The 22,583-nt window shown below is 38.3% G+C and overlaps 1 protein-coding gene across 3 annotated transcripts in view; it reads left to right on the top strand.

Moving 5' to 3' along the window:
* Positions 1-22,583, top strand: part of ZNF277 (zinc finger protein 277) — a 47,086-nt gene that overhangs the window by 19,639 nt on the left and 4,864 nt on the right. For all 3 annotated transcript variants that reach the window (XM_015854059.1, XM_015854051.1, XM_015854068.1), the window contains 5 exons: positions 2,502-2,590; positions 4,410-4,492; positions 15,139-15,230; positions 16,570-16,680; positions 17,880-18,012. In XM_015854059.1, the coding sequence (XP_015709545.1) occupies positions 2,502-2,590; positions 4,410-4,492; positions 15,139-15,230; positions 16,570-16,680; positions 17,880-18,012 (508 nt within the window). The remainder of the gene's footprint in view (positions 1-2,501; positions 2,591-4,409; positions 4,493-15,138; positions 15,231-16,569; positions 16,681-17,879; positions 18,013-22,583) is intronic.

Genomic DNA, 22,583 nt, shown 5'->3' with positions numbered 1-22,583 from the left:
CTTCTCAGCTCATGTTACTGACCAGCAAGCTAGAGAGCTGTTTATTTCATAAAGCGCACTCCAGACAGTCAACTCTTCCATTTCTTTGTCTTATTTGCATAGGAAAGGATTATTTCTACCACTATATGATGTCCTAAAGCTGTATGGTGTACAGAAGCTGCTCAGCACGAGCTTCCATGTTCTGGGGTGCCCTATCTTAGGATGCCAGTATTTCCCCACAGAAATCACATTTAATCCTTAACTGTACTTCACAGGTCTGTGATCAACACGTAACTGTGACTCCTACAGCTGTGTCACTGATCACCTCAGCAGGATCACATTTGGCTTGCTTTCTTATAATGTCCTGCAGTAGCTGGCACAGCCCCAGCTGGCTTGTGATTTCAGAGACTGGACACTTGTTTGGCATTTTGCATCCACACACAAGGATGTATGGTGCTGTCAGTAAGCTAGACAGTACCTACTAATTTGTAGCTAGCTCTATTGCAGTGTTCAGATGTTAGGCGGCTGATTTCTTAACTAGGAGGAGTTTTCTGGTAGGCCTTCCCTGACAAGTTACTCAGCCAAAGACAGTGATTTGTGTCTAATCTTCAAGATGAAAAAAAATTAAATATTAGGATGAAATTTGGGAAGATAAAAACCATATAAATCCTTAGTCCGACGCATGAGTTTAACGTTGCTTTAAATTGAAGACTGATGCTCATTTTTGTTTGGTTTTGTGCTGAAAGCAGCAGAACAAGAATTCAGTGTTCTTCAGAGATAATGCTGTTTTCCTCAAATAAATAAAGGGATCAGAACTGCTCAGTAATGGAATGCCAGCTTAAGTGTGCTTGGGGGATTATTCTGGGTTACTAAAAATGTATTTTAAAACCACCTCTTCAAGAAAATGCCAATTTAGGGGTTTTTTTATTTTATTTATTTATTTTGGCTGTTAATGCAATTGGAAGGTATCCAGATGTTATAGAAAATGGCCCCAGGATGTGAAGTCATGGAGCTGTTATTCCAAAGTATGTCTTATCTTCTTTGCTGCACTTATTAGGAAATAAGTCTGATACTGTGAACAAAAAGACAAGTATATTCTAAGGTGTTTAACTGAAGTGTGGAGACTAAGGGAAAGAAATACAAATGCATAATATTATGTATACGTAATATATTCAGCAGTGAGTTACAGCCAGTCTTATTATGCATTTATTGACAGAACAACAAGAACTGAAGGGTCCTGAGAAGAGCAATGCTAATGTACAACTTTTTTTTCTTAAGCTTGGAAAAATAGCCATAAGTTGGCAGTAAGAGAAGGGGTAGAAATGAGAAGAATAAGCTTTCAACACATGCATGATATAGAGGTCACTGACTGCTTTTTCTCTTAACCTGGAAGTGTGACAAGGTGTTGGCTTTATCTGAGCATCGATTCTTTGAGTTAAGTTGCAATCTTATGATAGCAAGTCGCTTATAAGCTTCGTGGCACAGAAATTATGGTGTGATGAGTCTGTCTAAATGGTGTTCGCTTATTTCACTACAGGGGTCAGACTAGGTGACATCTTGAAATCCTTTCATTTGCGCGTTTATGTCCTAAAAACTCCAGAAGTCTTTATGATGGCATGTCAGTAGGAAGCAGCCAGTGAGTAGCTAGCCTTTACCTGACCAATGCTGTCATGATTACTGTCATGCACCAGTCATAAATATAAGTGTAAACATGCACTTAAGCAGTTCCCAATTCATCATTATTATAAAATTCTGAATATAAGCACGAGGGCTGCTTTACTCCTTTCATCATAGAACTGAGTGTGAGTTTTTTTGTTACACAGTAGTTTCTGTTTCAATTGGAGCCTGATCTCTGATGGGGTCTGTTAATGGTGCTATAACAAACTCTGATAGTGCAGGCGTGCTTTTAAACAACTGCTGATGGGTTAAACTTTGAAGATGTGTTTAGAGCATTCCTTATTCTGCCTGCTACCCCACCCCCTGCTGCTTGGGGACTTCATTTTTCTGTCTTCCTAGTTGTCTGCCAAGCTACAGCTTTCACTAACTCCATGGGAGACCTGCCAAGACATCACTTTTGACAAGCTGGTGTTTTTACTGAGTTTCAGATACTTGCCTGCATCTTACAGAACACCAGCCTCAATATTTTGGGAATTTGAGAGTACTCTGTGGTATATCTTTTCAGTAAAGATGCACCTGAATGGCATATCTGTCTGAAGTTATGAATAGGTCACAGTGTTCATGTAAAGCTAAATGTAAGTCTTTCATTTTGATAGGGTACTTGAGACCAGGTATAATGAAGCTGAGTAAATTTAATGAATTGGAAAACCAGATTAAAGGGGGAATGTACTGAGAGGATTTAAAGGGGAAAAAAGCAAAAACAAAAACAAAATTAAAAAAACCCCTCTACCAAGATCTCTAAGAATTTAGAGAATGAAAGACATGAGACCAGATCAGCTGTTTATTAAACCTCATTCTCATTCATTCTTATTTCTTCACTAATCACCTCCCCCTTGTTTGTAAAGATACATCTTATATTGGAAGAAGAGGTTTGCAGAACAGCCTGTCACAGACTTCTGTAGTGTGATAAGAACAAATTCAGAAGCTCCCTTAGGTAAGTATATTGCTTATTTACTTTTGTCCAGATCACATGATAATGACATGCTTTGATGAAGTCAGATGTGAAGCATCCTGACACTAAGTCAGAATACAGCTGAAAACTGCATATTTAACTGTACCCTTTTGAAGGATTGCAACGTGCTTCAATACTGTGCTAATTAAGAATTAACTCATCTCCTGGGTTCAGTTGCACATCATGGCATAGAAGCGGTGCTGATCCTCATCATGCCTAGGGAGGCCATGGTACCTACTGCAAACATTATCTCTGACTGTCCTGGAAATGTGGAAGAACATTCACAGGGAACTGTCTTCCCAGATTCACCCTCCTATTGATTCACAAGCTATTGGCTTGTGCTACTGGCTTCTCCTCTGCAGCAGAGCCACAGTCACATTGCCTTTCCCCTGTTCCTGTGCTTACTGCCCCAGAAATGCTGGGAGAAAATCCCTTCACATAGGGGTAAAGGACCTGCAATCTTCTGCACTCTGACACAAGACCAGGTCTGTACAGCTCTGGCCCTGTTTGACAATCCATGGTAAGGACAGAGGCTGACTGTACAAAAGAAGTTTTTCTCAGGCGTAAACCAAAACTTACTAAATGTGGGAATAAATTTCCTGTTGTGAACTTCACACCTTCTGTTCTAGGTAAATGTGATTCTTTGGCTTCCCGTTTTGTAACAGAAATACATAATTTACCTAAAAGCAGATAGGAGAACATTAGGGCTTTTCTGCATCTTTAATACTCCATGGAGAACTCATAAGAGAGGAAAAATGCATGCAGCAAGTGCCAGAGATGGGTGGAAATAAAGTGTTTTAATTGAAATGCTTTTTAAGAAAATTGTCCTAGAAAATGTGGAAATGATTTGGAAGACTGTAATTACCTTTATCTCACACGTGAGTAATTGTGCTGCTGAAATTTTAACACCTACCATTCAATTTGAAAAATGTGGATCAAGCACCTTGAAGGCCAGGCCTTGCCACAGTTGTAATCCAGAAGTAGCCGTTCCAGGGAATAATGGGAATATTTTGTTAATTTTAATGATGAGCTCCTTGAGATGTAATATGTCAGAAATCAGGAGTTCTGTCTTGTTTTGTATGGGACTCTGTGTAAAAAGATGGGGAGGTCTGAAATCTACCAAGTTTTAAATGGCGAAAGAACTATTAATGGTTCAGCCCACTAACCACATAATTCTTTCATTAATAAATCAGTAACTTTCATATGCAAAATATTTTTTTAGTGTTCATGTAATTCTTATGGGTTAAGTAGTTTTAAGGTAATTTGTTGTGATATATACTTGCAGATCGAATGTGATCTGACTGTAAAAGGTGACGTTGGCAGGGCAGACTATACCAAATGATAACCACTGCAAATTGGTAATTATTTGGAAAATAAGTGATAAATCCCACATGAAAAATAGAGTTTAAAGTAATTTCATTTTTCTTTCATGCTGTCTTCATACTGTGACTAATCTCAGTGATTAAAATTACTTTATGTCTCCAGAAGAACCAACATAAAAGAGAATAAAGGTGGTAGTGTGGAGAACCTATGCAAGACATTTGTCTTTATACTGCGATATAAATGGTGTGAATTCAATTCAGTTTAAGATCAGACACATACACATAATGGCCGATGCAAGGTTTTTGAGTAATTGTGTACAAATATTTAAGCATGTTTCACTAAATTATGTAATTAAAATAGCTGACTTTTATAGATTTCAAAAGTCATTGCATCCAAGATTCAGTTGATTATATACCACAAATGTTCAAAACCACAGCAACCTCCCGTGCCTTACCCAGATTTCCTGATCTCTTAACAGAAGAACAGGACAATTATTTTCTTCTTTGTGATGTCTTACCAGAAGACAGATTACTTAGAGAACAGCTTCAGCAAAAGAGACTGGTAAGAAATTACACTTACTTCATTTTGAAGGTAAACAGTTCCATTGTATAATATATGGGAATGCAGAGGGTGTTTTAAAGTTAAAGCATTTTTTGTTAAACTGCAAAGTGAGCTTTTTTTTCTTAGTTCATTTCCTTAGCTGCTACAGAAAAGCACAGAAACTCCTTGTTTATAGATTTTTTCCATGGAATAAATTTACAGGTTGTGTGTCAGTGTTCCACAGGAGTGGAAAATATGCCCAGAGCACAAGAAATGGCTGAGTGTGCTGAATGTTCTGCTTCTTGAAAGAATCTGCAACACACTAACACACTATCTGTTGTGTATTCATTTACATCTAGAGAGGTTAGCAAAATAAAACACAGTGTGTAATATTGTGAAATGGGAAGGTAACACTTAAAAAAATATTAAAACAAGTTGTTCTTGTGCATTCAAGTGCTTTGATTCAAATTGCTTTAATCCACACTCACACACTCCTGTGCACCAAGATTCATGATGGGAGGAAGTCTGACCAGGATAATTTCTGACAGTTATTGAGTCCTCATGAAACCCTCTGGAGTTCTTGCCTGGTGATGACAACATAGTCCTTTGGACAGATCTCTCGTATCTTAGAAGTTATCGGTTTTGATTGGGTGATCCTTTGGTTTAGGCTCTCACTGACTTCAGCTTCACAGAATCAATCACAGAATCACAGAATGACCCGGGTTGGAAGGGACCTCAAGGATCATGTAGTTCCAGCCCCCTGCCTAGCAGGGCCACCAAACATACACCTTTACTAGATCAGGTTGCCCAGGGCCCCGTCCAACCTGGCCTTGAACACCTCCAAGGACGGGGCATCCACAACCTCACTGGGCAGCCTGTTCCAGGGCCTAACCACTCTCCTAGTGAAGAACTTCCCCCTAACATCCAACCTAAATCTTCCCTCTTTTAACTTAAAACCATTTCCCCGTGTCCTGCTATTGTCAGCTTCCATGAGTCTTAGTCCAGGTTGTTGATCAATGTTATGTTTTGTTTTGTCTTCTTGTTTGAAATACACTTATGAAGTCTGTTTTGCTCCTTACATTAATTTAAAGCAAATCTTCTGTGATGCACGGATGAGTAAGGAGCTTGGAACTTGATTCAGCAAAGGAAGTCAAGGATAACAAGAAAGGCTTTTCTAAGTATGTCAGTAGTAAAAAGAGGACTAGGGAAATGTGAATACTCTACTGAATGAGATAGGTTTCCTGTTAACACAGGATGCTGAGAAGGCAGAGATACTGAACACCTTTTTTCCTTCAGTCTTTACTACTAAGACTGCTCCTTAGGAATGGAAGACTTCCCTTTGGTCAAGCAGGGTACAGTCAGAGACCATCTAGCCAAAATCAGTGGACATGAATCCGTGGGCCTTGATGGTATGCACCCACATGAGGGATCTAACATGGGTGACCACTATCTGCTCTCTATCATCTTGGAAAACAGAAAAGGTCCCTGAAGACTGGAGGACAGCCAGCATCACATTGGTATTCAAAAAGGGCAAGAAGAAGCAATTACAGGCCAGTCAGTCTCACCTTCCATGATGTCATGAGCAGCTGGGTAGATGCAGAGTGAGTAGTGGATGCTGGGTAGCTTGACTTCAGCAAGGTGTTTGATGCTGTTTCACACAGCATCCTTGTAATGAAGCTTAGAAAGTGTGAGATAGATGAATGAACAGTGAGGTGGACAGAGAACTGGCTGACAGGCAGAGCTCAAGAGTTATATTCAGTGGTGCAGGGTCTAACTGGCACCCTGTAACTAGTGGTGTTCCCCAGAGGTCAGTACTTGATCCAGTCTTGTTCAATATCTTCTTCAGTGACCTGTATGAAAGGATAGAATACACACTCAGCAAGTTTACTGATGAAACAAAGCTGGGAAGAGTGACTGACAACACCAGAAGTCTGTGCCATTCAGCAAGACCTGGACAAACTGGACTGTTGGGCAGATAGGAACCTGGTGAGGTTTAACAAGAGCAAATGTGTAGTCCTGCACGTGGGGAGAAATTACTGTATGCATCATTATACCTTAGGGGATGACCTGCTGGAGAGGAGCTCTACAGAGAAGGACCTAGGTGTTAGGTTGGCCATCAGCCAGCAGTGTGCCCTTGTGGCCAAGAAGGCCAGTAGTATCCTGGGGTGCATTAAAAAATACATGGCCAGCAGGTTGAGAGAGGTGATCCTCTCCATCTACTCTACACTAGTGTGGCCACATCTGGAATATTGTGTCCATTTCTGGGCTCCCAAGTTGAAAAGACAGTCCAGCAGAGGATGACAAAGATTATTGAGGGCCTGGAGCATCTCCTATACATGGGACTCTTCAGTCTGGAAAAGGGAAGGCTGAGAGGGCATCTCATAACTGTTTATAAATATCTAAAGTGCGTGAGTCAGGTCAATGGGGACACACTTGTTTCAGTGGCAAGCAACAATAAAACAAGGGGCAACAGGCAGAAACTGGAACACAGGAAGTTCTTCAGTAGTGCAAGTAAGAACTTTACTGTCAGAGTGATGGAGCATTGTAACAGGCTGCCCATAGAGGTTGTGGAGTCTCCTTATCTGGAGATATTCAAGACCTACCCGGATGCCTACCTGTGTGACCTGCTGCAGGGACTCTGCTTTCACAGGGTGTTGGATTTGATGAAGTCTTAAGATCCCTTTGAACTCCTACAATTCTGTGAGCCTGTGATGTGCAAGGCTTTCACCTAAAGCAACTGCTGCTTTTGTTTGCCACCTAATTAAGTTATAAAAGAAAGAGTTACACATTCTTACTATGGTGTGAAATAACCTTTACTATAAACACTGCTTTAGGTATCAGAATTGTATCTTGAGTTTTTACAGAAAGTTTTTCTGAAATCAAGCTCCTGCTATAGTTGCAGCTAAAGGATTCACAGGTTTAGTTAAGGCATTAAAGTCTGTTTAGTATTTTATTTCCTTTGCTGAAGTCTGAGTGTTGACTTGCAAGTTAAATACTTATTTTGCTTTGCAAAGCCTTTTATCTCTAGACAAGTCTAGCAATGAAGAGTGAGCTGGCAAGTGGGCTCATGTGAGTTGCACAGAATAATGACCAGAACCACAAAACTGCTGGTGATTTTTCTGCAGTCTTTGAACCCTAACTGCTGTCTCCGACAGTAGGCTCAAACAAGGACAAATGCTATCTTTAAAATGTGCTAGCTAAAGCACCAGTATAGGAGTATTTTAGGCTGCATTGCAGCAGGGGAGCTAGCCAAGGTGGATGTCATGCCGAGACATTATGGTGACTGTGATGTATTGAGAGAGACCAAGGAATGAGTCTATCTGGGTTAGAGTGCAGCTCACTAAAATAGCTGACAAGGCTACGTAATAAAAAACAGATACGGTCTTTTGCAAAAACATGGTTTTAACAAAGAATTACTGGTTGTGAAGATCAGTAGTGGAAACAGGCAAGGCAGTCTTGGAGACCAAACTCAAGGCAGTAAGAAAGGCAGTTTCATTATAGGTTCTTGAGCTTCTCTTTAAGATTTTTCTCTAAAAAGTAAAAACCCCAAACCTATTTTTTGAAAATTTACGCTTCCTACCACAACGAGGACCTTGTGCTGCCGTCATGTTTATATCCACTCTTCTGTCACGTGGCTGGTAGTTTTAGCTGAAGAGGCTGCACTTCCACCCTGTATAGCAGTCTTCACAACAAGTGGAGGAGGGACAAAGAGGTGTTTAAAATACAGAGCTGTACGGGTTTCCTAGGATGAGTTGCTTCTATTTCACTATTTCACTATTTTTTCACTAGCTTAAACTGGGATAAGTTTCAAGAAGCTGAAGATATGCACTGAAAGAGATTGAGGTGCTGGTCTGATATGGCCTGTTCCACCACCTGAAGGGCTTACAGAGCAGTTAACAGTAGCGGTAGCATGTCAGTACCTGCAAAGTTGAAGTTCTGTTTGTCCTCTTTCCCTATTTGAAGTTCTGTATTTAATGACTTCTCTCAGGTCCTTTGGAACTTTGCCCATCCTCCACAGGCTTTTGAAGAACATTGTTCTTTTTGAAGAAATTGTTTTATTTAATTTCATGACTCTTCTGTATATTCCATAAGATTTGAATATATACAACATTAAGCGTAAAACCTTTTTTGGTTTTGTTTATCTGCTTCTTTTGTTTTAAATATGTTTTGTTAATGGTCTTGATGTAATTAACCTTTCCTTCAAAGACTTATCCTAGGAATTGTAGGCATTCCTATTTTTGTCTATAGCTGGTCTCTTACTACTTTAAGGAATAAGGTAGTTTGCTGCTTTTATTTGCTGTTTACTTCTAATGGATGAGGGGGGTGATGTTTTCTGCTACTGCATTTTACTGTGCTATCCTGACTTAATCTACTTTCTTTCCTCTTAGTTTAAAAAAAACTTTACCTCCAGCTTCAGCTTAGTAGTAGTTCAGTGTATAGTTCAGCCTACATATTATTTCAGCCTATGGTATACATCTACTGCAATTTATCCTTCTTTTTCCTTTCCATCATCTTTGCATAGTTATTTAGTTTTTATCATATCCTGAAGATCTTACTCTCTTTTCAAATTGTCAGCTTCTTGAACAAGCAGTAAGAATGTCTTCCGCATCAGTGTCACAGTACCTTTCAAAATGACCTGAGTAATCTGTTCCATCACTGATTATAGGCTCTTGAAGCATAGGTTCTAGCTTCTACCTGTTCAGCATGTAACTCAACTCAGGAAGAGACAAGAGGAAGCATCTGAGAACAAGTAGTGGAGCTAAGGAGGTAGTCCCTTGCAGCTATTCCAATTAATTAGTCTTTGCCACTGGTTATTTAGAACTTGAGCTCTGCAGTCAAGGCTGGAATCTAGGGTGTAAGGAATTAAAAAGACATTTTGCCTATTTCGGAGAGGCAGCTTGCCATATAAAGCAAGTCAGGAGAATGTGCCTCAGAGATTTCACAACAAATTTGTAACATCCGTATTACAGTCCTGAGACTCACCAGTAATTATGCCAATTAAGTTATAGTTCAGTCTTTGTACTATATTTTTTAATTTTCATTTGCCTAGGATCTGGCATTATCCAACTTGTTTTCCTTACGTTCTTTCCCCACCACCACCACCACCACCATTTTTTTCCCAACGACCTGGTTTCCTGGTAGATCACAACTCATATTTCTCTCTGGGTTTTTGTTGCTGTCCTTTCAGACCAAGTCTACAAATCCCCCCACTTAGCTGACAATCTGGTGTCCTAAGATGCTCCTTCCCTTTTTTGCCAAGAGGTCTGTGTTTCCCTTGCCATATGATGATATTCTTGAAAGCTCCCTATTTTGTTACTGTTTTTACAGCTATTCATTCCTCTCCAGAACATACTGCTATACATACATACATGTTGCTGTCATACACCTCTGCCTTGAACTCAGCCAAAAAGATTCAGAAAGATGCTGCTCGTTTCCTTTCCTACTTTGTTCTCCTTTTGCAGAGTTTTGTGGTAACATTCTGACAGTACTGAAGTAAAATCATAAATGCCAACTTGAGTGTTCTGCCTGTACCATAAACTTGAATACTCTCAATTTCTACCACAGGGGGACAGCCTCTCTAAGATGATGGTAGATCATTGCCCAGTTTTTTTATTTCTTTCCCAGAAGCAGATTTCCATGACATCATCCTTCATTTCTTAGTCTTTGATATGCAGTTCTGTCTGTCCAGCCAGCAGGGCTCCATTTATGGAGCTCCAGGACTATGTATGAATTATCAAATTCACTGCATTGTAAGGGAAAGTGTGTGAAGTAGTCAGCAAATGTGTTTATGTTGTTGGTATGACAGCTGATTTCAAAGGTGTTGAATGTTCTCTGGGCTGGAGGTCCTATCCTGACAAATACATGGTATTTCCTTGTACCTTAAGCTCCTTCCTGAAGCACTTATCCTTCAGGTGTGTCTGATAATGTTAAAGAAAAGGCAGCTTGCACGAGATACCATTGAAGAAGATGCAGTAATGATTACAGAACTTCTTTTTCTGTACTCAGGAGGCAAGAGAGTAATATTTGAAGTGACACAATCGAACTCAGAGATCAGTAAGGAGAGAAGATGAATATAGAAGTTAGGGTGCAGGTTGTTGATAGACAGCTGTGATGGCATGTCTTTATAAAAAGTTTCTGACACCATAGTTCTTTATAATTCCTTTTTTGTTTGTTTGTTTGTTTGTTTTATTACTTAGCAGCCACAGGCACAACCTGGAACTCATCAGCCAATCTTTGAGAAAACTGTAGGCACAAAAACAAATTTAATTCTCTTTCTCTAAAGATCGTTTATCCTGCAGGTATATATAATTGTCAGACTTGGCAAGTGTTCAGAGTCTCAGGTCTCACCAGTCCCAGTATTTGTTACTGAGCGCTGTACTGTTGGTTTTGTGGGTTTTTTTCCATTGGCAGTAAAGTATATAAGCAGCTTCTTGTGATATGTCAGCAGGATTCTTTTATTTTGTTGTGTCAGTTTTTTTTCAAACCAGAATCTGTTTCTCTCGGTTCCTTTGCCTACAGCGATAGCTAATTTCTCTGAACACACAGCAGGGAAGTGTAACTCTTACTTAAATTGGAAGAAACTAGAACTAAAGACCCACACTGTGTATTTGAGAGATCACCTAGGAGGGCTTGATAAAATATGTGTTCTTATTGTCTCTGTTGTTATTCAGATCCAAATTCACACCCACTTGCTGCCTCTTGCAGTATCCTATTTCCCATGCAGACAGTCTGATTTCAGTAGTATTAATGAGTCAGTTATCGTAACAGCAAAGAGTGTGGCTTGTAATTTTGCACTCTTCGGAGCAGGGAGTGTGGCAACATGTTCAGTGCAGCAGGACTCTGCTGATTCAGATGTTTGAGTGCTTCACATTCAAACCATTGGGAAGTTTCCTCTTCAAAGAAGCATCTTCAGACAAACTACTTCCTCAGGTATTGCATAGCTTATAACAAGACAGATTCCAACAAGAATCCTGATACTTCAGAACAGTTTTTCCCTAATCCAACCCAGTACTGAAATACTTGCATAAAGCTGTGTATGCTTCATTCTTCGGACCATAGTCTTTAGATTGTCTTGTCAAGGTTCAGGGCAGTAAAAGATTTTATTGCTGGCTCCATTTTACAGGCTGAACTTCAGATTCCAGTCTTCCACTTTGCAAGTGGTTCCTGGACTGAGGAACAGTAAGTTCTCATCTCTTTGCAGCCATAGCTCACTGCATGATCTGGTCCCAAACTGCGATGTAATCTATCTCTAGCTGTAATCTAAAGAAGTACTTCCTGCTTATTATCTTACCTCTCAGAAGTGCTGTGTTTATAAAAGACACAGAATTTTAGAGAAAGAAGTAATGTTTTTTGTCAGAGCAACTGATGTACTTGGAAGAAACAGGCAGACCACCAGTTTCTTAAGGTTGCACACAAGCAGCAAAGCTTGAGCAGAGTGCTCACTGTGAATAGTTGTTCTATGTAATAGACCAGAGCTACGCATTTGAAAGGTAAATTGTTTGTTAGTAAAGAATTGTATGCTAAAATGCAGTGCTCTGCAAGCAGTAAAGTAAAACAATTTAGCACCTCAGTTACAGTATAAGATGGAGAGAGAGGTAGCAGGATCAGAAGAGTATTATGTGTCTTGAAAATAACTATCCTGAGTTCCTGGCTTTTGGTTCTGATGGAGCTGGTTCCCAGTCTTACCTTGTGAAGGTATGTCTTGAATGTATTTTGAGTACAGACAAGAAACAAAATAATTGTTTAGGGAAAAGTGCTTACTAGCTTAACTATTCATTTTTGATCTCTGACTATGAGTGTAAACTCTTGCTGATGCATAGTGCTTAAGCACAGAAGTGGGGAAAAAAAAATGGTAATTTCATCCAAAATATTGCTTCCAGTGAGAGAAACAGGCACATTTTTCAGGAACATTTTAAATTGTCACTTCCCAGGAGCAAGACTGAACTCCTCATAACCTCAGACTGAGCATCAGAATGTGTGCGGCATTTTTTAGACTCCAGGTTACAAATTTTCATGCAAATGATCGAATTTATTTCATATTAACAGCTTAGAGTGGTGATATATTTAAAAATGATTGTCCTGCTATGAACACTTGTACATACATCCTTACCATGTTCTTTTTGCTTGGTTCCTTTAGTTAAAACACAGCAGAGATATGATCTTATAATTTATCTGGATTGGTTAATAGATAATAATAGATACTAGATACTAGATAATAGATAATAGATAATAGATAATAGTCTCGTGTGGGTTGGAAGGGACCTTAGAGATCATCGAGTCCAACCCCCGGGATTTGAGCCTCTGTGTAGCAGAGCGGCACTTCTACCACTTGCGCCACAGGGGGATTTGAACCTGGCCTCTGGTGTTGCAACGCGGCATTCCTATATAACTGTGAACTGTAGAAGAGTTTGTGCCCACAGAGAAAAAATGGAATTAGATTAATGGCTGTTTCACAAGTAGTTTGACAATCTTCATTGAAGTAATGCATTTTTTTTTAGTGTATCACACAGTGTGATGGGAAGATGGAAAAATGAATAGCTGACAGAACTGCTGAGAAAAGATAAAAAGAGATGGGCATCAGGAATTATTCATCAAACAGTATCAATATTGTACGCTAATTGCCTGAAGTCAGACTCTGGCATTTGAGTCACTTACTGTTCTAATGTTTTGGGGTATCTGTCTGTACTCAGCTCTTATTCATTGTGGGAAAATAAAATTAACGTATGTTCAGTTTGTTATCTGTTTAACTTTTCCTTTAGTAACTTTGTCCTCTTATTCTCTGACATTTTGATATGAAACGGTGTCCTAAAAACTTCTGGAAAATCCTCATAGCTGAAATGTTTATGGTTTTTTTCCTAATATAACAAAGGAGTAATGCTAACAGTTCTAGAGATTTAGAAACTGGTGTAGGTAGATAAAGTAAATTGTTCATTTCCTGCCTCACAATTTGAGTTTAAATTTGGTTTAAATTTTGAACATGAGAATCTTTGATTAGAAAGACCGTAGAAGTTTTATGCAAAACTCTACTTGCTATACCGTCAAAGTACCAGCAATGGCCTTTAAGGGTGTTTGGGAGTGTCATTAGAGAATAGTTCTGTACTTGATTTGAGCCACTGCTTTCAATTCCTCACCTCTGCAAGTACCAGAATTGATTTCTGTCTTAGAAAGTACCCGCTAGCAATGAATGATATGAACAAATGATAAAAGGAGTGTCTACATTGGAAAATAGTTTTTAAATTCCACCAGGACAATCTGTAAAGCAGTGGTGCTGTGTTAGACAAGGCCTCTTAGCTGCCAGGCAGGCTCATGTAGGGGGAAACCAGAAGGCTGAAGAGCGGAGTAAGAGGAGCAGCATCTGACTGAAGGATGCAGTGCTCTCCTCATTCCCCCTCAGGCACAGCTGTGAATCGCAGCTCCCCAGGGCTCCGATGAGCAAAAAGTATTGTAGAACACTTCTTCTATCACAGTAGAGTACGATTACTAAGTTGTGATAAAATGGCATTAATGGGTGAGTAATGTGCTGTCCTAACACTCAGTTTGTATGTGATATCTTTTGATTTCCTTATAGACTGTTTCTAGCATGTTCTGCAAGTTATATAAACTTATAAGTTTATATATGATTCAAGTTTTATAAGTTATATAAACTTTTTTATTATTATTATTTTTCTATCTGCTGTGGAGTTTACCTGCTGTCCAGAGATTAGTGTGAATTTACACGCAAAATAGTACTGAAGAGGTAGGTCAGAAACACAAAGCCTCACTATTGTGGGCTTTAAGGAGATAAAGAGATTGAGAAAATCTCCTAAAAAATTCAGTCAGGATCCCAAACATTGGAGAGCAGACAGTAGCGTGTCTGCATAGCACAGGAAATAAACGCATTAGTTGTCAGTTCGTAAAACACAAGCACAAGGCAGTGCACTGTTAGGCTGGAGTAATCCAAGCACTGACTCCCTCATGTCCCAAATGATCGAGGCCTTTCCATCTGAAGTGTGTGGTAACTCCTCAGTAGAAACGTGTCACTTGCTGTGTGATTTTGTTATTGTTAGGAGAATTGTGGTCAGGTGTTGTCAGTCAGGTCAAGTGTCTGGCCAATTGCTCTAAGTTAAACAAGGTTAGTGGTAAAGGAGATTAATCAGCTTCTCCTTTTGTATGAGTTTATTGCTTGCCACAGCTCCTTGCAGAAACCACCACCCTTTGTCATCATTCTTTGTCAGGAAGAGGTCTAGTAGTCTGCCTGTGATTAGATGTGTAAAAGGAACATTATCATTCCACTGAGGCTTATGTGGTTACCCAGAAACTTGCTCCCTGATAGCAAGGATAAATCCGAACTTAAGAAGAGACAATGAAGTGTTATGTTATGTAAATAATCATTTAAACAGCTGCGAAAAATATCTCCGTGAGTTATATTTCCTACCACAGAACTTGCATAATACTTGGAGTATTTTACTGGAACTTCACTGGAGCACACATTGCATTTGGAAGAACTGCTGTTTATTTTGTGAGGAAATTCCCCCTCTTCCAATACTAACCTCAGGTTTCTGTCAGCAGATTTTCATTTTGTATGGTCATTGGTACCATTAAGTATAAGGAGGTATAATACTTAGATGATAAAATTATTGTTATTTTTTATCTGAATAATTGTATCTGTTTTGTTTTGTTTTTCATAGAGAGAAATTCTAGAACAGCAACAACAAGAGAGATATGACACAAGTTTTCATGGCACGTGTATGTTCTGTGATGAGGAATTCACAGGAAATAGGTTTGTTTATTGAACTGTTTGCTTTTAGTTTATCTGCTCATCTTCTTTGTTTATGATTTTAATGTTGTCAAGCCAGTTAATGCCTAATGGTAGGAGTCATAGCCTAGAATTATTTTGGGGTTATTGTTTACGTATTTCTTTCAGCTACTATTTTAAGTGGACGCTTCCCACTTCTCAGTCCTTAAATTATTCCAGTACAACTTTGTGTAATTATATGGTAAGTTGGAGTTGAGAACAAAACCATTCTAAAGAGAGAGTTTTTCAGCAGTAGTTTTGGTGTCCAGGAGACCTGTTTAAGCCAGCATGGTTGGTTAAAAAAAATACACTTATCTAAACACATTTTCCTGTTTAAATTCACACTGGTTGAATGATGTTCAAAGCTAGAATGAAAAAGGAAAAATGGAGTGAGAATGGAGTGGTCTGCAGCACCGGTCAAGTACAAGCAGAAGGTGTATTTACTTATTTATACACATTTCAACTGGAGGAAATGAGTATTGTCCCTGAATGTCTGACTGCATGGGTAGCTCTGGTAGTCTGAAAAGACAGAAGAACCTGTGGTTGTGTCCCTACAGATTTTCCCAATTTGGAGCGAAAGTCCTATTCTCCTTACTGACAGATGTAGTGAACTTCAGATCATTCAGCATCCAAGAACGTTGCTTCCTGCTTACTCTTGGGTCTGACAAACAGAATATGTGGTTTGAAAATTGCACTTGGACTGTCACAAGAGGAAGGTTCAGCGATGTCTGTGCTTGGATTTTTCTCTAGTCCCTAAAGGCTGAGGCTGATGAATAGAGACATCTGACACCAAAGTAATTAACCAGTGCACTTCTATTAGAAGAATATCTTACTTTAATGTTCATTATGTTAGTTCATGAACACTTTTGAGTGCTTTTTGTGTTGCTAGTGCTGCATGAAGCAACATTGCTATAGAAGGATGTCACCCAAGAAACTGTTTCGTTAACCAACATAGAAAAAACTAACAAATGGCTTTTTAGAATGTTTCTTAAGACCATTGTTCAACACATGCGATTTGCTTATTCAAATTAATAAATAAGATTTGCTAAGTGAGGGTCAAAATAAAACTGTGTTGTAGTTTTCATTAAAAAGATTATATGGTATGTATGCAAATTAGCCAGTTGAAATGTCACTGAACATACAGTAGATCTGAAATTGAATACTTCTCATTTGTTTCTTTTCTAGCTGTGGCAGCAACACTGTTATTGTTTATTCAGTGTTGACTTTGCATTTTTAGAGCAGTTGTCATATTTCAAGTCACTAACTGCATAATTCTCATGTGTATTCGTAAATACATAATGTTCTTTTTGAATGTCTTTTGTAGATCTGTCCTTCTCAATCATATGGCAAGAGAGCATGCTTTTAACATTGGGCTGCCAGATAACATTGTGAATTGCTGTGAGTTCTTGGCTGTATTACAGGAGAAGCTTGACAAGTAGGTTGGTTTTTTGTTGTTATTGTATTTAAATGGACTTGAATGATATTTAATTTAACCTTGGAATTAAGTTGGGTTTAAATTAATTCAGTATTCACGGTTAGTCAATAGGAAACTGAGAGAGAATGTAACTTTCTCATGGTTATTGTAGAACAGTTTGATTTATTGAAAGTTCATTCATAATACTTTGTAGTACATTTTGGCTGTGGTAATGGTTACAGGCAGTGCTTTTCTTATTATATATTGCAGTTTCCACTGACGTCTATAGTAGCATACACCCTTTTCTCATAACTGCTAGAGTCAGTGATCTCCTTTATCACTGTAACCATCTTTTTGTTAAACATCTCTTTAATCACTTAACATATAGTTATTGTACCAGTGATCTCTTTTGTATAAGTGTATATGTATCAATAATATGTGAGATGTTTGGTATCTCCCTTCTCTACTGCTTTTAGAGTATATCCCAGAGCAGAACAGGGAGGGCAATCAATGTACATGTCGATTCAGAACCATGTAAATCTGAGATGGCTGAAGAAGTTAAAAAGAGAAGAACTTCTTTGGGAGAAGAACTTTGATAGCAAAGACCGACAAACAGTTAAATTTGTGGGGGTTTTTTCAAGTGTGTATGTGCCCTTTATTGATTTAATATGGAGTATGCCACTCATATAAATGGGGCTCTAGAAAAACATGTACATCCTTAAGACTGAAACTGCTGCTTTAAGAAGCTTACTAGATTTTAATACAATCTGTAACTAAAGATTCTAGGAGAAATTTGTGTAAATCTTAAGCTTTGCAATTAACAGCAACAAAACAGGGATTCGTGGAAACAATTACTCATGCGTTGGACTCTAGTGTAAATGGATGCCAAGCTGAGAGTTCATTTTTTAACCAATCAGTAGCTTTCTCCTGTTCTGATGGGGTGATTTTGGTAAAGCAGCCTTTTTTCTCATTTTACATGTGGAGGAAACTGTAAACCTTTTTTAGTGTGTCTGTTGTTTTTGGTAGGTGCTGTGTTACCTGCATGTATAATGACTCTTCTGTGATCTAAGAAGAGGTTTTTATGCAAATAAATTAATTTTCCTTTTCCTTTAGCTTGCTCTCAGAATTAGCCTTACTGTGTACATCTCCAACTCATTTAAGGATATTATCTTTTACTGTTTTTATGTAAATGTGCTGACCTGTTTGTCTTTTTATTTTAGTTTGCAGTGTTTGTACTGTGAAAAAGTCTTCAGAGACAAAAACACACTGAAAGATCACATGAGAAAGAAGCAGCATCGCCGAATCAATGCCAAAAACAAAGAATATGACAGATTTTATATCATTAATTACTTGGTAAGAGGTTCTATAAATCAACTAAAGAGCTGCAGACAATGTCTTTTTAAAAGTGAGTAACTCCATTTCAGCAATTAGTAAAAAGGTCAAATATCAAATGAAGGACTCTTAAGAAATATGCTCGTTTATGGTACGATAATCTGGATAATCGTTAAACTAAGGAATGGTAAACATTTGTTGTTGTGAATTGATTCTGAGATGCAAGAATGCTGCTTGAAGAGATGTTAATCATCATGTCATTAGTGCTCAGTCTTTGCTTTAAGTATCAGAAGGGAAAATGAGATGAGTAATGAAATAAATGGGGATCTAACTTGAATGCTATTGGCTTTGAGCTTGTTTTCTACAAACCTTAGTCTGGAAGTGCTCTTCAGAGTATAAATTAGATGCAGAGAGGAGGAAAGTGAAAGATATAGAGATGAGAGAAAAAGTAAGTGCTTGCTCTTAGCCTCCAGGTAGGTGTATGCTTTTAGGTATTACTGTTTTTTATCTCACATCTGTGAGTGTGTAATGCATGTGTGTAACGAATTTTCACTTGCTGCCTTCAGCTCTTGAATATAAGAGATACTTCAAAAAGTTTCTGCACTCTCCCAGAAATAGCTGCATTTCACAGTCTGCGTGCAACCTGCATGTATTAATATTCAGGTTATAAATGAATTTTTCAGGCACCTTTGACTTTCTTGCCTACTCTTTCCATTTAATCTCTCCTTTGGTTTTACTCCAATCAAGAAGTTGTATATCTAAAGTGCTGATAAGTCCCTCCTACCCCAGGTGGAGTGAATTCCCTTTGTGATCATGTATATCTTCCTTCCAAAGATTAGTGATCTGAAACCTTATTTTCCTTTCCAGAAATGTGAATACCACTTTAAAAACTTTAAACTTGCTTTAAAACTGATCCGTATTTGCTGCATAGTGGTGAAAAAGTTATGAAGTTCTGCATTTTGGATGTTCTCACCTTCTCAACAGAACTTAGTAGTCACTTTTTCCTTGAAAGTTAACTGACTCAAATTTTAGGTTTTAATTGTTTTAAGTGATTTTGTTAGCTTTATTCTTCTTAAACCAGCCTGAAACAATTCAGATAATGGCCAGTTATTGGCATAACTTAGAGATCTATTTTTCACATCCTTGATATTACAGAGAGAGGATGGCAAATGTCATTCGAATAAAAAATGTCAAACCACCAGGATGTTTAAAATTAGCAGGCAAATGTATGTGTAAGAATTCTGAGGGTGAGCTTCTAGTGCAGCTTCTGGGACTTACTTGTAGTGATCACAGTTCTTTCTCTGACTGTGTGCCCTGTGCTGCAGACGTTTTTTTGGGGTTTTTTTGCACACATTTATTTTGTCTTTCACTGCATTCTACCCAGCTGACTGCTTCTACTCCATTTCTGATCCTCCACAGTGTCTCTGTATCAGAATTTCTGACATTTCTTCTTTAAAGTAAGGGATTTTTTTAAATAAAAAAGTTGAAAAACTCTGCCTTGAACACGTACAGAGTAGCTCACTATGCGGTGTGTATTTGCACACTGTTAACATGGGATCAAATTATTCATTAACATGAAAATGGTAGAATTGTCCTATGTTGTGTAAAGCACATGTTCTCATGTCTTGGTAAACCCTTTATTTTTGCACATGGTAGGAAAAGAAATTAATGGAAGAACTTTAATTTGTTCACTGAGGGTTCAGTAGATTGTCCTTATATGTAAGGAGAAATACTGTTATTGTCTACAGCACACATGTAGTCTACAGTAGACAAAACTAATGTGATAATAAGACTTTTTTCAATCTGAATTAAAATTCACTGAATTCTGGATGCTATGCAAGGCGTGTTTTCTAATGACTTGAAGTCATTTTACTTCCTCTCCCCGACCTCCTCACATTTTACGACAGGATTTTCTTTTCTGATGAATACTATTGAGCTTTACTGGCCTTTCAAGAAGTCTTAAGGATCTCTTCGTCCCGTTGCCCCAGATGTGCAGGGGAATTACGCAGTTTCACACCTACAAACACAGACTGAATATTTTATTTGAATTGACAGATACACTTTCAGTATTTACTAAAGATTTAATCTTGACCAAAAGATTTAAACTTGCTCACAACCAAACTTAAATTTATTTATTTTTTCTATGTTTGAATTTGGGAATGTAATAAAGATCTTACCCTATGCCTGTCTAGTCCAGTTTGTTTTCATCATAAAGACATTCTGAGACTGAGCAGGTCTCTAATGGAAAATATCAATCTTATCCACTTTACTTTAAGGATGTGTTTTTTATCAGCAACTGAATCTTAAGGGATTTAGATAATTATTTAGTGCAAGCATCTTACAGACACCTTTTAAAGCGAAGCTGTATGTATGTTAATGTCGAGGTTTTTTTCTCCACTATATATTATCTTCACCAAGCACCGTGTAAAATAGTCTATTAAGCTAGAACTGGCAGTTTCCTTTATTTTGTACTGAGGGGTTCTAAAACCTCTTTGTTCAGATGTTCTGAGAGTGCCAGTGGCATTGCCTTGTGATCTTCTGGGTGGTTCTTTCTGGATATTTTTAAGTTGATGGCAAAACTCCCATTGACTTTTTTTAGAGCAGTAGGTCTTCCCTTCATTCTTTCTGTCCATCCACTCAACTTTTGTTTTAACTTGAAGTTTTAGTGAAGCTATGAGGGTACGTTTTCATAACATAGGTTATATTTTTTGTTTGTCAGTAATTTCTTCCCCAAAATCTTCTGTTTAGTATAGCAATGAATGATATTGCAAATTCTTTTGTAAATGTTTTGGTATTCTAAGATTGTTCATGACTTCTGTCATGACCCACAAACTGCTTTGATTTATCTATCCCCATATTATCCGTACATTCTTTTGCTCACAGGTTAGTGCAGAGATACAGTATTACATCTTACAGTTAGTAAGAATTGAAGGGGTTTTTCATCATGTGCATATGTAATAGAGCTCTTTCATAAATAAGTATCTAAGGCTCATTACTAAGTTGCATTAGAATGAGAGCTTTGCAATGATGCAAATGACTCAAAAGCCACTGGTGTCACTTCCACAGTGGATTTGGAGGTCTTTTTTAAGTATTGCTTAAGTATGAAATAGGATATCAAAGCTATTCCACAATGCTTGAATTATAAATTGGGAAGAGAAAAATAAAATCAGGCTGAAGAACTGAGCAGCAAAGTATCTCAGAGATATATTCAGCTTACTTTATTTTTCTCTTCTCCAAAAAAAAGCTTCCACTGTAGTTTTCTCTGTGCCTTTCTTAGCCTGTGTCCCCATGAGTCATCTCACACCAAAGATCAACTAAAAATAGGGAGGGAAGAACTCTGGAGTCTGCGATACCTCCTGGGAGTCAGAAAAGAACAAGGCAGTAGTAAAACTCTCCCATTCCAGCCCAGAAAACTGAGGCTGACCTAAACTAAGTGGGCCTACCTTTGTGTATTTGAGAGATGGTCGCTATCAACACTTTAAGCATAGAGTATCTGTTGTAGCAAGTGATGTTTATTTTCAAATCGTCTAATGGCACTTATCTGTAGTAATGTAATTTCACCATCATGAATGTGCATGTGACTAAGTTAGACAGCCTGAAAATGCTGCCTATCACCTACTAGAAAACTTGTTTTCAAAAAGGCTTTACTTTTCATCTTCGGTATTTTCTTATTGCCAGGCCTTGAGTCATCATTATTAGCTGTTGCTAAAGGGGGAGAGGAAGAGTTATGGGGGTTACTATCTGTATTTAGCCCGTTCTGACTTAAGTAGTGCACATTCTGTAAAACAGTAGATGGAAAAACCTCCTTCAGTTGGTGATAGTTCAAGTATTAAGAAAATGTGTGTGTTCATTTCTCTTCAAGGAGAGATGTGATCGCCAAGGAGGAAACACTTCATGTTAACATTAATCCAATATCTATTAACTAATAATGGTGTATGTGAGAAAGCATCGCTAAATTCTGCAGCAATATAAAGCAAATCAGGTGATCAGAATAAGGCAGGTGAGAAAAATGATATGGGGAAGTTTGCAGGGAAAGCAGCAGATGTTTGTAGTGTTTGAGTTTCATAGGCCTAAAGGTCTGTTTGCATGAAGCTCAGTCAGTAATTGCTGTTTGGGGAAAAATGCTTGAGATAGCAGCTGCCTGTCTGATCTCTTCCATCTCAACGCTGCTCGTGTGGGGTGTGTTGCTTCAATGAGGTATGCAGGTCTCCCTGCAGAACCCTGGAAGCTCTGCTCAAGTTGAGGAGATGAAGTGCTGGGGAGGCAGTTTACATTTAGACTTTACTTTACTTTACTTTACTTTAGACTCTGTACATTTAGACTTCATTTTAAAAGAGGAAATTCTCAAACCACACCCATTTGCATGCTCTCCTCATTCATTTGTAGGGCCCTCATCGCCATAAAGTATGCAGTAAGTATTCAGGAAATAGCTGGTTTTACTTGGATATATAGCAAGGGGGCCTTTAGTTCTTTTAGTCATGCATTTTCGACTGTTTAAACTATAAAAATGTCAAGTCTGGGGGTTTATTTTTTGTTCTGGTTTTGTTAAAAATTTCTTAGGAATCTCCAGAGATGCTACTGAGAGCTCTTGC

This window comes from Coturnix japonica, chromosome 1 (genome assembly GCF_001577835.2).
Source record: "Coturnix japonica isolate 7356 chromosome 1, Coturnix japonica 2.1, whole genome shotgun sequence".
Lineage (NCBI taxonomy): Eukaryota > Metazoa > Chordata > Aves > Galliformes > Phasianidae > Coturnix > Coturnix japonica.
The sequence above is the reverse complement of the archived record's forward strand: the minus strand, read 5'-3'. Positions and strand labels throughout refer to the sequence as shown.